Genomic DNA, 14313 nt, shown 5'->3' on the forward strand with positions numbered 1-14313 from the left:
ATTTGTGAATTCAGTGACAAAGAAAGGAGGCAGCTATGAAAGCCAGGACGGCTTAGAAGAACTGAATCCAAACGTCAAGCAAGTCCCAGATAGATTTTAGAAACTCACGAACACAGGAAGGTTAAAAAAAAAATCTTTCCTACTCTATCTTTTTTTCATTCGATTATGCTGCCTAACATATTTTGTTGTATGGATTAATGTATCCTCTTTCAAAATTCCAAACAACCCTAAAAAGGAAGTTTACTGGTTTTCAGTCATTTCCACTGGTATGAATTCCTTTAGTCAAATGGCTTTGCTCCTGAGTTTGAATTTAAGGAGATCAGAGAATAAAGCAGATAATTTTGAAACTGGGAACACTTCAGGGTAGGGCAGAATTACATGAGAACTGGCCCATATAAGGGAGGAATGGATCAAGGTAGCATGGGGACATAGGATGGTCAGTAAGAACGAATGGCTAAAGCAGAAATTCCTATTTTTCCCCCAACGATTGGCCTACACCCATAAGAGGAAAAGAAAGTTCTTTCCCCTTTCTTGCCTTTTCTTGCTCCATTTTGAATTATTCTTACCATACTATAAAATGGGCAGAAGTCATTTCATGTGAGTGAGCTGGGAAATCTGGACACCATGTATTTATAACACTTACTAGAAGAAAATTAGTCCAAAGTTTCAAACAATTGATTTTTAATTGAATGTCCTGTGTGTGTAAGGTTGAGGCAGACCCACATTTTGCAATGCCCTCTCTGACAAATAAAATAGATAAACATGAAGCATGGAATGCAACTCAACCAGAATCAATGCATCCAAACAGGACTATCAGTTCCAAGAAGCTCCTGCAGAAGACTGAGCACTAACTTTAGTAAAGCTGCTATCCTGAACATTTGTGGAACTCTAGGTTTATTGTATATTTGTTTTGTTTTTCCAACTAGTAGGGAATCTGTTGGCTAACTGAGGGCTTACCTACGTTTTAAAAATAGAAATTGCTATTGTATACAGTTGAAAGTTATTGGGATCGAAGTATGATGAACAAAATACTTTATCAAACTGAGTAAAACAGAATGGGTTTTCATTTTTTAATCCAAGGGTAAGACATATTCTATTAAATGTTATAATTTTTTATATGTAGCAATAACAATTTATAAGTTGGCTCTTTAAAATGTTTATAGTTATGCTGTATCATGCACAAGAAAAATTTTTTTAGGTTCACAAATTATATAGGTGTCAGTGTACAAAGGTACACTATAGCATATGTGAAAATGCTCTTAAAAATGTTTTCATATAGTACCCTATAGGTGTATTAATTTTTAGAAAGTATTAGTTTGTTTTTCTCATTCTAAGCTATCATTCATTTCTTATCTGGCTTGCTCACAAATATTTTATCTCTAATTAAGTGTCTTTTTGTTAGGAAATAAATTTTCTTCACTTAGGTTTTTATGTTTAAATCCAGTTGTTTGGTGAGTTCTTATTACTATTAACATCTACTATTAATTTTATTGTAATAATTATTACAACTACCATAATCACTGAATTAGTCACAATCACTATTAAAATGTCAAAAATAGCCGAGATTTCCATTGGGATCTTTATTTATTTTTCATTAGTCATATTCAACAGGTGATTAAGGAAATATCTCTAAATTCACTTCAAAAGGAAAGAGCGGGATCAGTTGTGACCTTAAAAAATAACCTTTGCTTATACTTACTTAATCATGAATACAAATGACCTAGACCTTTAAAAACAAGTCATGCCATTTGGCATTTTAACCAACTACAGAGTGGATTTTACAAGTAAGTGACAAGTCATGTGCAAGTCTCCTGTTAATTCAAGCAGTAAGTTGGGTAACATTAGTTTCAATAATCCTATGATCATTATTTCAGTTTTAATCGCCCTCCATAAGGGGAGAGCTAATCATTATACATTTCTTAATGCTGCCATAACCAATGATCCATGAAAAACATCTAAGATATTAATATCTCAAGAATGCAATTTCAATATTGCAATGCCTCCTAACCATAACGTGTAATTCCTTGTTTTAATTATTCTTTTTAAACTCAAGAACAGAAAGCAGAGTTAATTTGAAGAGTTTAAACTTCCAATGACTTTGATCAACTGGGTGTTCCAGGAAGAAATGCCTGGCTGCCTAAATACATTTCTAAATAAACTGAACAAAGCAGCACGTAGGCTAAATGTCTACAACAATTCTACAAAGCATTCCTCCTGTAACAAATCACATGGCAAATAAGATGACTTTGCTTCCTTTTGAATATCTAGCCAAAAATGTTTAAATTTAATTTGACTGGCATGGTCAAAATATAGTCTCCATAAGTAATTTGACTGCACCATTGAATCAATGTGTAAACATGTAAAGAATTTATGAGTATTTAACCACTTACACATTACAAGTGGTCAAATTTTCACTTTCTTCCTCTGCCTCGCACCCAGTTGATTTCAGGGGGACATAGTATCAGGATGCAAGGAAGAGAAAGCCTAAAACAGTGGTGAAAAGCTGAGTAACTCCTTGTTGGAAAATTCAAAAAGCCTGAAATAGCAAAAATAATTTTATATAATCAAATCAGAAGCCCTGCAGAAACTATTTAAAAGACCAAATGACATTAAATGACATTCTGATGGATTAGTTTAGCCTTTAGTTAAACTAATCTAGACAGGGATGAAAATATCCATGAGACTACTTAATTGCATTAAGAAATGGGGAAAAAATGAAAACACTGAGTTGTAATGGGATAGCAAGCCTTGCCGAAAAGCAAAATGAATGGAATGCAAAAGCAGCTATTTAAGAAATAAAATAATTTTAACAGTAATTTTATATTGTCATAGTCTAAATAATATTCATTATCATATTATAATTAAATTTATTTTTCTTACATATAAGTAGAGATAAACCATTAAAAAGTATATACTTGTAATTTCAGCTAACATAGTGATTTATTTCATATGCTAACATACTCATGAGACTATGTATGCTCTTTATAATTGCAAATTAAAATACCCTGAAAAAGAAATAGAGATTCATATAGCAGTGATTTTATAATCCTACCTTTTTTTCTTCCTCTTTTCTTTTCTTTTCAACTTCTCTAAATCTTTCTTTGCTAGGTCTATAATTTCAATAGTTTCTTTGTCTGAGGATAGTATAGTAGGAGAGAAAGTTGATGATCCGCTGAAATACGGTGCTCTTGCTGTGGCTCTTGTCAAGTTTTTTCGAAGGTTCTCATTTACTGCTTCACTTTCTAATAATTTTGCCCTAACAAATAAAAATATATTTAAATATGGAGCATTTTTCTCTGTGGATAGAAATACACAATGTAAAGTGAACCACACTACCATTTCCTAAGTGTATAGCTCTGCAGCATTTAGCAAATCTACGCTGTTCTGCAACTGTCGCCACCATCCATCTCCAGAAATTTTTCATCTTCCCATACTGAGACTCTATACCTATTGAACATTAGCTTCTCCATAGCCCCTCTACTTCACCTGCTGGCGTCCACCATTCTACTTTCTGTCTCTATGAATCTGACTGCTCTAGCAATAAGGAAGGAACATTTTAAATGAGTTAGTCTACAGGCTAAAACGTTTTCCAAAATGCATTTCAACATGGCTAGATAAGATAAGAATTTTTAGAATAAATAAAATCCTCACAAAATAATAAAAATAATTATAAACTAATGCTGACAAGCATCAAAGTTTAAGAAATTTTTCAAATTTCCTGATTGAATAATTATAAAATTACAATCATAATTTTAGTACTCAAAAGAATTCCACATATTCTGAAGCTAGTGTTAATTAGGTTACTTGAGCTCTGCCCAGTGGGCATCAGTTGTCCTTGCTTTGTAAAACCATTATTTAAACTTAAAAAATACACAAGCATCATGCTCCCCTTAGTTTCAGTTCTTCATTCATCACACAATAATAGCATTTCCAAAACTTTGCAAGGAATAATTTGTCAAATTTGCCCCAAACTGGCTGACAGGCATCTGGCTCCTGAATATAGTGTGGGAAAAGACGGTATCTCCAAGGAAACTTGAGTTTGATAATTGAAAAAATTCTTTTGATTGCTCAGTCAGTCCTAATAATGACAGGAGAATAATATACACACTGATCGTAACATGTGAAGACACCAAACGAAATCCTAAAAGAGCCTAGACTCTTGAGACTAAAAGGATTCAGAGAGTCCTCTAGACCAATTCCCTTATTTCCATTTGATTTAAACCATCGAAAATACAAGTATTTACTTACATATAATAGATTTTCAAGGTTAGTTTGGCACAACAGTGATTGAGACAGAAAAATAAGGAGAAAATACAAGCTATCTCTCTTGTCAGCACTATATTACTAAGCAACTTTGCCATATGTTCAAATATTTCAGGGAAAGATGATAGATTATTTGCAACCACTAAGCTCTGGAAGGCATAGTCAGCTCAGTGCTTTTTCATTGCCTACAAAAATTATTCATTCTACTCTTGAAATAGCTTGAGACAGACGGGGTCTCACTATGCTGCCCAGGCTGGTCTCAAGCTCTCAGATACAAGTGATCCTCCCACCTCAGCCTCCCAGTGTTGGGATTACAGGCATGAGCCACTCCACCCAGTCCAACACATTCTTTAATGAAATTGTTTTATTATAAATGTGATGTCATATGTGAGTAGAACAATTACAGTGTTTTTAGATGGTTAAATAGCTGTGAACAAACTTCTAGGTTCATTAAATGATCTCAAAATTGTTTCAGAGAAAATTTGTGAAAAACTCAAAGTTAAAATTCATGATTATCAAACAATACAAAAGTGCAAACAACATATTACATTTTTCTATATTTTTAATTTCTATTACAAAGCCTGGGTACATAATAATGAATGCTAAGAATGAATAAAATATAATAAATCAGCTAACAATAATGATCTGTATTCTAATTGGCTTTTTTATTATTATGTAATAAATAATGTGGGTATTTTATTTAAAAATTTGCATTTCTACCTAATGTTAAAAGTCTGCATTTGGTAGGGCATATCTAATGCTTCTTTGATCCTAGTGCTGATGAAGGTCTTTTAGGGATTACCTCTACCAACTCCAGGGTACATTAACAGAATCTGCTTTTCGTATGGGCTACAGGGAAAACGTTTCTCTCTTTCCCCATCTCTTTCTCTCTCTCTCTACCTGTTCCCTCATGTGGGTAACACCCCACCATGGGCACTGAAGGAGAACTGTCCAGACCCCAGGCATAATTAGTGCCTGAAGAATATCTTATAGTGTTATTACCCAGCTATTTTTTAAATATAATCCTTTACATATAATCATATATTAGTTTATAGAATTAGTGCCTGAAGTATAACTTACTGCTTACATATATCTAGCTTATATAATCATACTTAATACTTATATCTAACATACTTAGTTCTATATAATCTTTCTATATAATCATATAGGTATTGTAGTCGGAGCTGTACTGACACACTTAGTGCTGATTTATATAATCCTTCTATGTAACCATATAGTACTTTGTAGTAGGAGGAATGCCTAAAGCAGTACATGTTTTCCCATGTACTGGTTCTGTCACAGAACAGAACCAGTACATGGGAAAACAGCCAGACCAGGACAAAAACCAAAGACCCAGGCAGTGGCATCCCTGCCTGAAAGGGCAGACACTATACGACAGGCTTGGAGCAAGAGCCTCTCCTCCTGATGAAGGAGTTGTAGTACCTTGCATCCAGTTCCTGTGGAAAGTAGGCCTCAGGCCTGAGATCCTGGAAATAACTGAGGCAGAAGAACCCCTCTGGTGTGACCAGTCATGGCAGCTGTACACCCTGACAGTCTCTTCTCGCTTCTGTGCTAGCTCAAATCATCATCCCATAAATATCTTAAGAAAAGAGCACAAGTCTGTCAGCTCACACTGCATTGGCTTACAGTATCCTTCTATTAGAAATCCTTTGAAGTCTCCAGCCCCTAGATAAGAAATGTTGCGCACGACACCTGTTGCACATTGCCCACCTCCTTGCCTCGGTGATCTAATGGGGGTGAACTCCTTTTCTGTACACGACCCTTTACTACTGCGCAAGGCACAGCCCCCAACTGTGCACGGCCTACCTCTCTGCCCAGGTGACATAATAGGGTGACCCCCTTGCTTGTGACTCACATGATTATGTATCCCCTGTTACTAAGCCTATAGATGATGACCTCACTTACAACCCTGCCACCTGCTTGTACCTAATAAATACAGTTGCTTCTGGGCATTCGGGACCCCCAGTGATCTCTGCTCATAGGTTATATGGCCCCCCAAGTCCAGCTGCTCTTCACCAGTTCTTCAGTGTCCTGTCTTTTTACTTCTTAGATCCTGCCCCTCAGCATAGCATAAGGGACACCCCAAGACCCTGTGGGGCCCAATAGCCTCACACCTCAGCCACTCACTTGCTACTTCCCACATTTCATTTAATAGGAGACTAAGGAATGAGATATGAGGGGAAGTGTACAAACATCTTTGGGAAGTAGCACACTGAGGGCTTGCATGCCAGCTGTCATGCACTGGATCTTGGGCCATCAAGTCTCTAAAAGCCACAACTCTTCCCTTTGTAAAATTGGGACAAAAATATATACCTCCCTAGGATTGTTATGAGACTTAATGACAAAATTAATTTAAAAGTCCCCTGACTCATGCTGTATTTAAAAAATAATAAGCATTCTTTTCATAAAGTTGGAAACACTGTAATTATTAACAGCTGAGAATTAAATAAATGAATTACAAGACAGTACTATATGAAGCCATGCAAAAATCATTGTAGAAACTTTTAACATTGACAAATGTTCATATTATATTACCATTTCTCAAAGAATAGATAGCAAAGCAAAATATACACTCTGATGTCATTTGTGTTAAAGTATTCATTGGAAAAATATTGAAGAGATATATCAAAACATTAACATCAGTTCTTAGAATAATGGGAATAAGCATGATTTTAATTTTCTCTTACATTTTCCTATATTTTCAAAATTTCTACTAATTTTTTCATGTCCCGAAAAACACAAGGATTAATTAATTAGTGATTATTATTATATCACAAGTAATGTGGCATGTAAATTTATTAAATGGTAACTACTATTAGTTTATAATAAAATGTTAAGGCAAAATAGAAATATTCCCAAATAGCAATAACTCAACATAAATTTGCATTAAGTTTAAAGAGCTGTGAATAAATATCTTCCTAAGATACAGTTTTGATAGAAATATAGGTTGAAGTAGGATTTACCAGGTAAAAACAGAATGTAAGAATTTGGACCCAGATATTTATAACAGTTTAGGCCTTTATGATACCTTTATATTTAAGGACCTTTATATCTTATTATTCTATTTGAGCCCCATGACAACTCTGAGATTAGCAGGTATTATCTCATTCTTACAGATGAATAAGCTAAAACTCAGAGGTGTTAGGTAACTTGCCCAACGTCATACACCTTATTAATAAATAGAAGCTTAAATTTCAATCCAGGTAATCCAATTTGAATTCAAGGTTCATTTAGGCTTATCCCATATGTAAATTATAATCCTGGCATTCTAGAAGACTACTCCCCAGGGGTGGGACACGTCTAATTAAAGAGCCATCAGAGACAAGTTGAGAATCTGGAACAAGGTATTAACTTACACCAGGAAAGATTTGATCAGCAATTGAACACAGGGCCCATGAGTCATCTCTGTTCTCTAAATGGCTTAAGGAAGGAATAGTCTTAACTCAAGACTTTGAAGAAGGACGATATTAGATGCTGCTTTTAGCCACTAGAAGGAGAAGGAGTGATTCACACGGTTTTCTAGGAAATAAGGACACTAGTCAAGCAATTTGCCTAATAGTGAGATAAGCCAAGGTACAGCTTTAAAATACAGAGCGGAGGAAAGGAAGGAGAGCATAAGAACTAGAACAGGCAATCAGCCTTAACAATTGGCAAGTGCCAAGGAAATAAAAGAGGTAAGAGAAGCAGCCTAGGAGCAAGAAGAGGATCTTCAAGAATTAAAAATTAGAGCTATCAGTTGTGTCTCAGGGAATGGTAAAGATGGAGTCAACGAAATCAGGAAAGACTGGTCAGAGAACAAATTTTTAACAGTAGGCAGGGAACAGTACTGCCAACATGGGGTAGAAATTGCAAGTCCAGATTGGCTGCTGAGCAGAAACAGAATGCAGTGTCCCAAAGATCTCTGCCAAAAACATGAAGCATGAAAAATGATATGTATATGTATAACATATATATGTACACACTCACATACACAGAATAAAATTATATTTGAATAGCTATATTGCCTCATTGGGATGTGTTTTCATTTGTTTTTGCTTTTTGAAACATTTAAGAGATCCACTGTGGCTTGTGGAGGCAGAAACAGTGGAGACAGTACTTGTCACACAGTTTGAGAACCTCTAGAATAGCCAGAGGAGAGAATGGGTAACTGTGAAAGATGATCTCCTCCCATTTGCTTATGCTCTGCAATGGTTAGCAGAAGTGACGTTTGAACTACTAAGATGCTCCTCCATGAAGCTGACTGGAGTTTTCCCTCAAGAGAAAAATAGCTTAGTCATCATGGCAAACCATGGAACCTGAAAATATAATTGACTTAACCTTTCTTTCCCAACCCTATTCCCCAAGTCTTGTCCCCTCCACATTCCTACAACAGGCAAGGGCATCCTTTAACTAAAGGCTGTCATTCTGTTTACGGCATGTGATGATTTATGTACGCTGCCCAACCTAGAGTGTGAACTCTGTATGTCTCGCTTGCCCCAGCCCCCATCATGGTGTTGACATATGCAAGTATGTGTGGCATGTAAATGGATGTACCACAGAGGGGCAGGCAAATTAGTAGGAATGCCATGATTTACATATAAGAATAGCTGAAGATGTAAAAGAGAACAGGAGATTCAAAAAATTGGAGATGACGTGTAGATACTGATCTATTCCCAAGTGATGGGGGAAGAGGCATATGGAGGAAAGGCATCAAAGATAACTTCAGCAACATAAATTTTGCCTGTTTCGTATGTCAAGTTAGGCAAGCACCCAATAAGGGATACAACAGTAAGAGTAGGAGAATAATATGGGATGATAATATGGGAAGAATAGGGAGAAAAGGAGCTTGGAATATGACATTAAGGGAAAGATAAGTAACCAGTCCCGTAATGTTAACCTGACCAAAGGGCTGACGTATCACCATAGACAACTGCTAAACAAAGCCCAACAAATACAAATATTATAATATTGCAAAACCCAAAATAAACGTGTATTATATGTTACAGAACATGAACTATACCTGAGATCTTCGATTTCTTTTATATAACTATGAATCATATTACTAATCTCCTCATTTCCTTCACCTGAAAGACAAAATATGAAATAAAAAATTTCCTTTAAATTAAGACTCCAGCAAAACAGTAGAAAAAAAAAAAAAGTCAGGAAACAAAATAATTCTTTAAAACACAATTTTTACAGTAAATTTTCTATCCTTCATTATAAAGCAGACCATAAGATAATATGATACAAAGGGAACATTTTGTTTATATAATAATTTATTATTTTTTAAAATTAGGTATTCAACTTAAAACCACAGACTGTATACACAAACACTGGCATTTCTATTTCAACTATGCTAGGTAATTAGTGAACACAAAGAATGTTCCTTGCCGACCAGAAGTTAAACCCTCATTTATCCCACCCTATTCACATACCTGCTCTGGCAAGAACCTGGTTAGCCTGATCACTAACAAGCTGTGTGATTCTGGACCTCAATGCATCAACCGTCTCTTGCATGGCTTTAATTCTTACACGCAGGTTATTATTTTCAGTCTGTAGCATAGCATTCTCATGAAACATGTCATTGATGCTTTCCACACCCTCTTCGTCAATTATTCTTTTACCCTAGTAAAGGAAAATACGTCCTTGTTGGCTCGGGAACCAAGAGTTTTGTTTAAGCATACTCTATGACTATGCCTTTTATCTTACCAATCCCAAGGCAAAAGAAATTCTTTCCCCTCTAGTAGAACACTCCGCAATGCATTTGTTACTAAAGAATTGATTAGCCAGGTGCAGTGGCTCATACCTGTAATCCCAGCACTTTGGGAGGCCGAGGTGGGAAGATTACCTGAGGTCAGGAGTTCGAGATCATCCTGGCCAACATGGTGAAACCCCGTCTCTACTGAAAATAGAAAAATTACCCAGGTGTGGTACTGGGTGCCTGTAATCCCAGCTGTTTGTGAGACTGAGGCAGGAGAATCTCTTGAACCCAGGAGGTGGAGGTTGCAGTGAGCAGAGATCACTCCACTACACTACAGCCTGAGAGGGAGTCTCCACCTCAAAAACAAAAATATTATTGAGTAGGAAAACTTTTGTACAAACAGTTGTTAGGTTAGACTGAATATAGTTAAAGACTACCCACAAAGAAAACTAGAGACTCACCTCCAAAAGGAAGGAGGCCATGATTATGATAACCAGAGACACGTATGTGTAAGCTAACACAAAAAGGCATTATTGTGTTCAGAACGTGCCCATCTTAGATGTATCACAAACTGCAAAGTCAAATTCATTTGCTTACTGTTTTGTACTCCATGAGCTCCATCTGAAGTCGTGTGATTTCACTACGAAGTGCATTGATTTGCTGACTAGCTCTGTCCTGATTGACCATAACCTTGTTCTTGATATTTCTAGCTCGATTGGCATATTTCAAGGTGTTTAACGTTTCCATAAAGTCTCTGTCTGAAGGGCTGACACATGCTATCATGATTGTTTGGCTGAAAGTTACAAATAATAATTAGGCTTACAGATAAAAGCAACTAAAATACTAAAATGATCATTTTTAAACTCCTGCCATTTGAAGAGTATTTTCTCTTCAAGATACCAAAAAAAAAAAAAATTGAGCAAATTTAAAAGCTCCTGTACTTTAAGGCTGTCTTAAAGAAAAAGATTTTGTTTACTTTGGGGAAACGAATTTATATTATTTGCCTGTGACCTTGAGAAAGCACAAGCACAAACATTTATTTCTTACCTCTTTGCTAAAAAGATTTGAAACAGCACATAGTAATTCTAAAGTTAAACTATCTACAATATATTAAATTGAAAATCAAAAACCATTTCTTTCATTATTTTATTCTTTCAGTATTTTAAAAATTTATTATTTAATCACCCATATCCTGACTTTTGATGTCAGCAAAGAATTGCACACAAAATCAAATCACAGTGGAACAAAAAGGGTACTTGGTATATTCTTATGTTTCATTATATAAACTGTCATTTGTGATTGAATGATCAGAACTCCAGCTTCTGACCAGATTACACAGGAAAAGTGAGAAACATTACTTTACGGTCATGATAAACTGATTTAGCCATCAAAAATTAGGATAGTGAAATGCTAAGTATGCCCCAATTACTATGTTTGTCAATGAAACAGACGTGGAGATTCTAATGGACACTCACAAACTAACTTAAAAAAATGTGCAGAAACTGCAATTAAGGAGCTGTCTACTTATCCTGGTAGAAAAATCAATGCCTATCAATCATAATCTTAGCCTCCTAATCTCTTGCTTCCAATCTTTTCTTTCTACAATAACCTCAACACAGTACTTGTAGGTACCCTTTTAAAAGAGTTCCCATTCCACATCTTTTTCCTACAATTCTTGTTTACCCTTACTGTTACTATTATTTAATAACCAAGGTATCACCTAATCCAAGAACTGAATCCTCAGTTTGTCTGTACCCTTTCTGTTTCCTCACACCTTTTGCATATCTCTTTTGCATTCATTATATTATTATTATTATGTTGAAATTTTATAGACCCCAAAACTCTTACATTTTAAATTCTTAAAGGACAGGGATTATCAAGTGTTATTTATCAGTGTATTTCTAAACATATAACACAACATTTAAACCAATATTAGGTCATTAACAATTGTTTGTGGTGTGTGTCATGTGTACATAATATTTACTGGGGGTCAGAAAGTTAAAAATAATTCATGCCATTTTAGTTTTCTCTTTTGATAAAGAAAATAAGGTAATTCAGTAAGCATGAGGATTATGGATGTTGATTAGAAAATAGGGCAACTTGAAGTGTGGTCCCCAGTCTAATGCCAGTCTGCAAATTATTTTTACTTAGGTAAAATTGAGAAAAATATATATATATTAGCCTTCTTTGACCCATAACACTTTGAGTAAGCACAGGTACATACATTTATTTCCCACTTCTTTACAAAAAATGTTTAAAGTAGTGCAGAAATTGCAAGTAAGCACTTTAGAAACTTCTACAACACTTGAACTTCCTGTAATCAATGACCTCCTGTCACTGAATATAGATCAGATCAAGTGTTTTCAAACTCCCATGGGGAGTCACAAATGGGACAAGCTCTGTATGGTCACGAACAATATTAACCCACCACGAATTGGAAATAGGGGAAGGACTCGCCTCTAACAAATACTTTGAGAAGCACTTGGATCACAGGCTTAAGAAGGATAGTGAAAGTCAAGATAGAGAGAAACAGACTAGGATCAACTATACAGGGAAAAGGTCGTATATTAAATAAAACCCAAAATGTATAAATTTCAAGAATGATTCTATTTATGAAAAACTCAAAGAAAATATTAAAGCTATTTATTTTAAAAGTTCACACAAAAACCACAATTCTGTTTTAAAGGAAAATATATTATTTAAATGTTTTATTATGTTGTGTTCTATGCATCTTATAAATTAAGTTATACATCTGTAAGAAAATACATCACAATGTTGGCAGTAGTTACTTCTAGGTATTAGAAATATAATTAATTTTTTTTTCTTTTTTTTTTTTGAGACGGTCTCGCTCTGTCACCCACACTGGAGTGCAGTGGCATGATCTCAGCTCACTGCAACCTCTGCCTCCTGGGTTCAAGCAATTCTCCTGCCTCAGCCTCCCAAGTAGATGGGATTGCAGGTATACAGAACCATGCCCAGCTAATTATTTTTGTTTTTGTTAGTAGAGACGGAGTTTTGCCATGTTGGCCAGGCTGGTCTTGAACTCCTGACCTCAGGTGAACTGCCCACCTCGGCCTTCCAAAGTACTGGGATTATAGGCATGAGTCACCCCGCCTGGCTAGAAATATGACTGATTGTTATTCATGCTCTATACTTTGCTGTATTTTCCAGAATTGTTGCCATAAACTGCTTATGATGTTATATTAAACACTATAAATGTAAAAAAGCCAGGTCGATTTTTAAAAAGACACTAAATTATGCACATAAACATATGGAGCTCATTTTCAAAAATATCCTTGGTCTCATTTTTCTTTTAAGCTTAATTTGTATGCACTTCAAAAAATGAAGATATTTTGCTCTCCAAGGCTTACACAAAGTACAGTGCTTTTGCATTAGGAATGCAATCCTAAAATTTTAAGCAAAAATTGAGGTACACAAAGAAAGGAATTAGAAGGGGTAATCTTCTTTGAGGGGTTACCACCCATTAAGGAAATGGATGAGGAACACGAGACTATTTAGCTATTGCCTGTCTAAAACTCAACAGAAATTCAAGACTGACAGTGAAAATATCTTAGACTATTTACAAGGCAAGGAAACTTTTAAAAGTATCAAAGTTTTCAAGATTTAACTTGTAAAGGGATGACATTTATAATCTCTGCTTTGTTTTATAGTTAAGAAATAAAACAAGGAAAAGCTACAATTTAGAAAACCAGAAAAAATTTACACTTGGCCAAAAAAATGAAAATTTTTATTGTTATAATAAGACCCCTCTTAATACCGAAGATCAAACTGAAAATGTAGAACACAAGCAGGAAATACGTGATAGTGGAAAGAAAACTGCTTCCAGACGTAGGATGTGCTGGAAGAGATGTGAGTTAAGACAAATGCCAATATTACATAAAGGGAAGAAACATAAAAATGACAATGTTGTATTCTACAAAACAGAACTTTATTTCTAAACCAAATGGATTATAAACTTAAATTGATTTCATATTATCCAAAATTATTCGGATAATAGTTGTATATATGGTTTAGATCTGTGCCCTTGCACAATCTCATGTCAAATTGTAATCCCCAATGCTGGAGGTGGGGTCTGGTGAGAGGTGATTAGATGTTGGGGACCAATTTCCCTCTCGGAATTGTATTCATGATAGAGTTCTCAGGGGATCTGGTTGTTTAAAAGCGTGTGCCCTCCCGCTCCGTCCTCCTACTCCAGCCATGTGAAGTGCTCACTCCCACTTTGCCTTCCGCCATCACTGTAAGTTTCCTGTGGCCTCCCAGAAGCCAAGCAGATGCCAGAATCATGCTTCCTGTAGAGCCTACAGAACTGTGAGCCAATTAAACCTCTT

At 35.5% G+C, this 14313-nt stretch overlaps 1 protein-coding gene across 14 annotated transcripts in view; it reads right to left on the minus strand.

Annotated features, from left to right (window-relative positions):
* The window catches only part of KIF21A (kinesin family member 21A), a 152836-nt gene that overhangs the window by 55291 nt on the left and 83232 nt on the right, over positions 1 to 14313 (minus strand). For all 14 annotated transcript variants that reach the window (XM_017512759.1, XM_037732875.1, XM_017512764.1 and 11 more), the window contains exons 8-11: positions 10562 to 10757; positions 9699 to 9888; positions 9284 to 9347; positions 3053 to 3256 (exon numbers count right to left, since the gene is read on the minus strand). In XM_017512759.1, the coding sequence (XP_017368248.1) occupies positions 3053 to 3256; positions 9284 to 9347; positions 9699 to 9888; positions 10562 to 10757 (654 nt within the window). The remainder of the gene's footprint in view (positions 1 to 3052; positions 3257 to 9283; positions 9348 to 9698; positions 9889 to 10561; positions 10758 to 14313) is intronic.

This window comes from Cebus imitator, unplaced genomic scaffold, assembly GCF_001604975.1.
Source record: "Cebus imitator isolate Cc_AM_T3 unplaced genomic scaffold, Cebus_imitator-1.0 Scaffold477, whole genome shotgun sequence".
In the NCBI taxonomy this organism is placed as follows: domain Eukaryota; kingdom Metazoa; phylum Chordata; class Mammalia; order Primates; family Cebidae; genus Cebus; species Cebus imitator.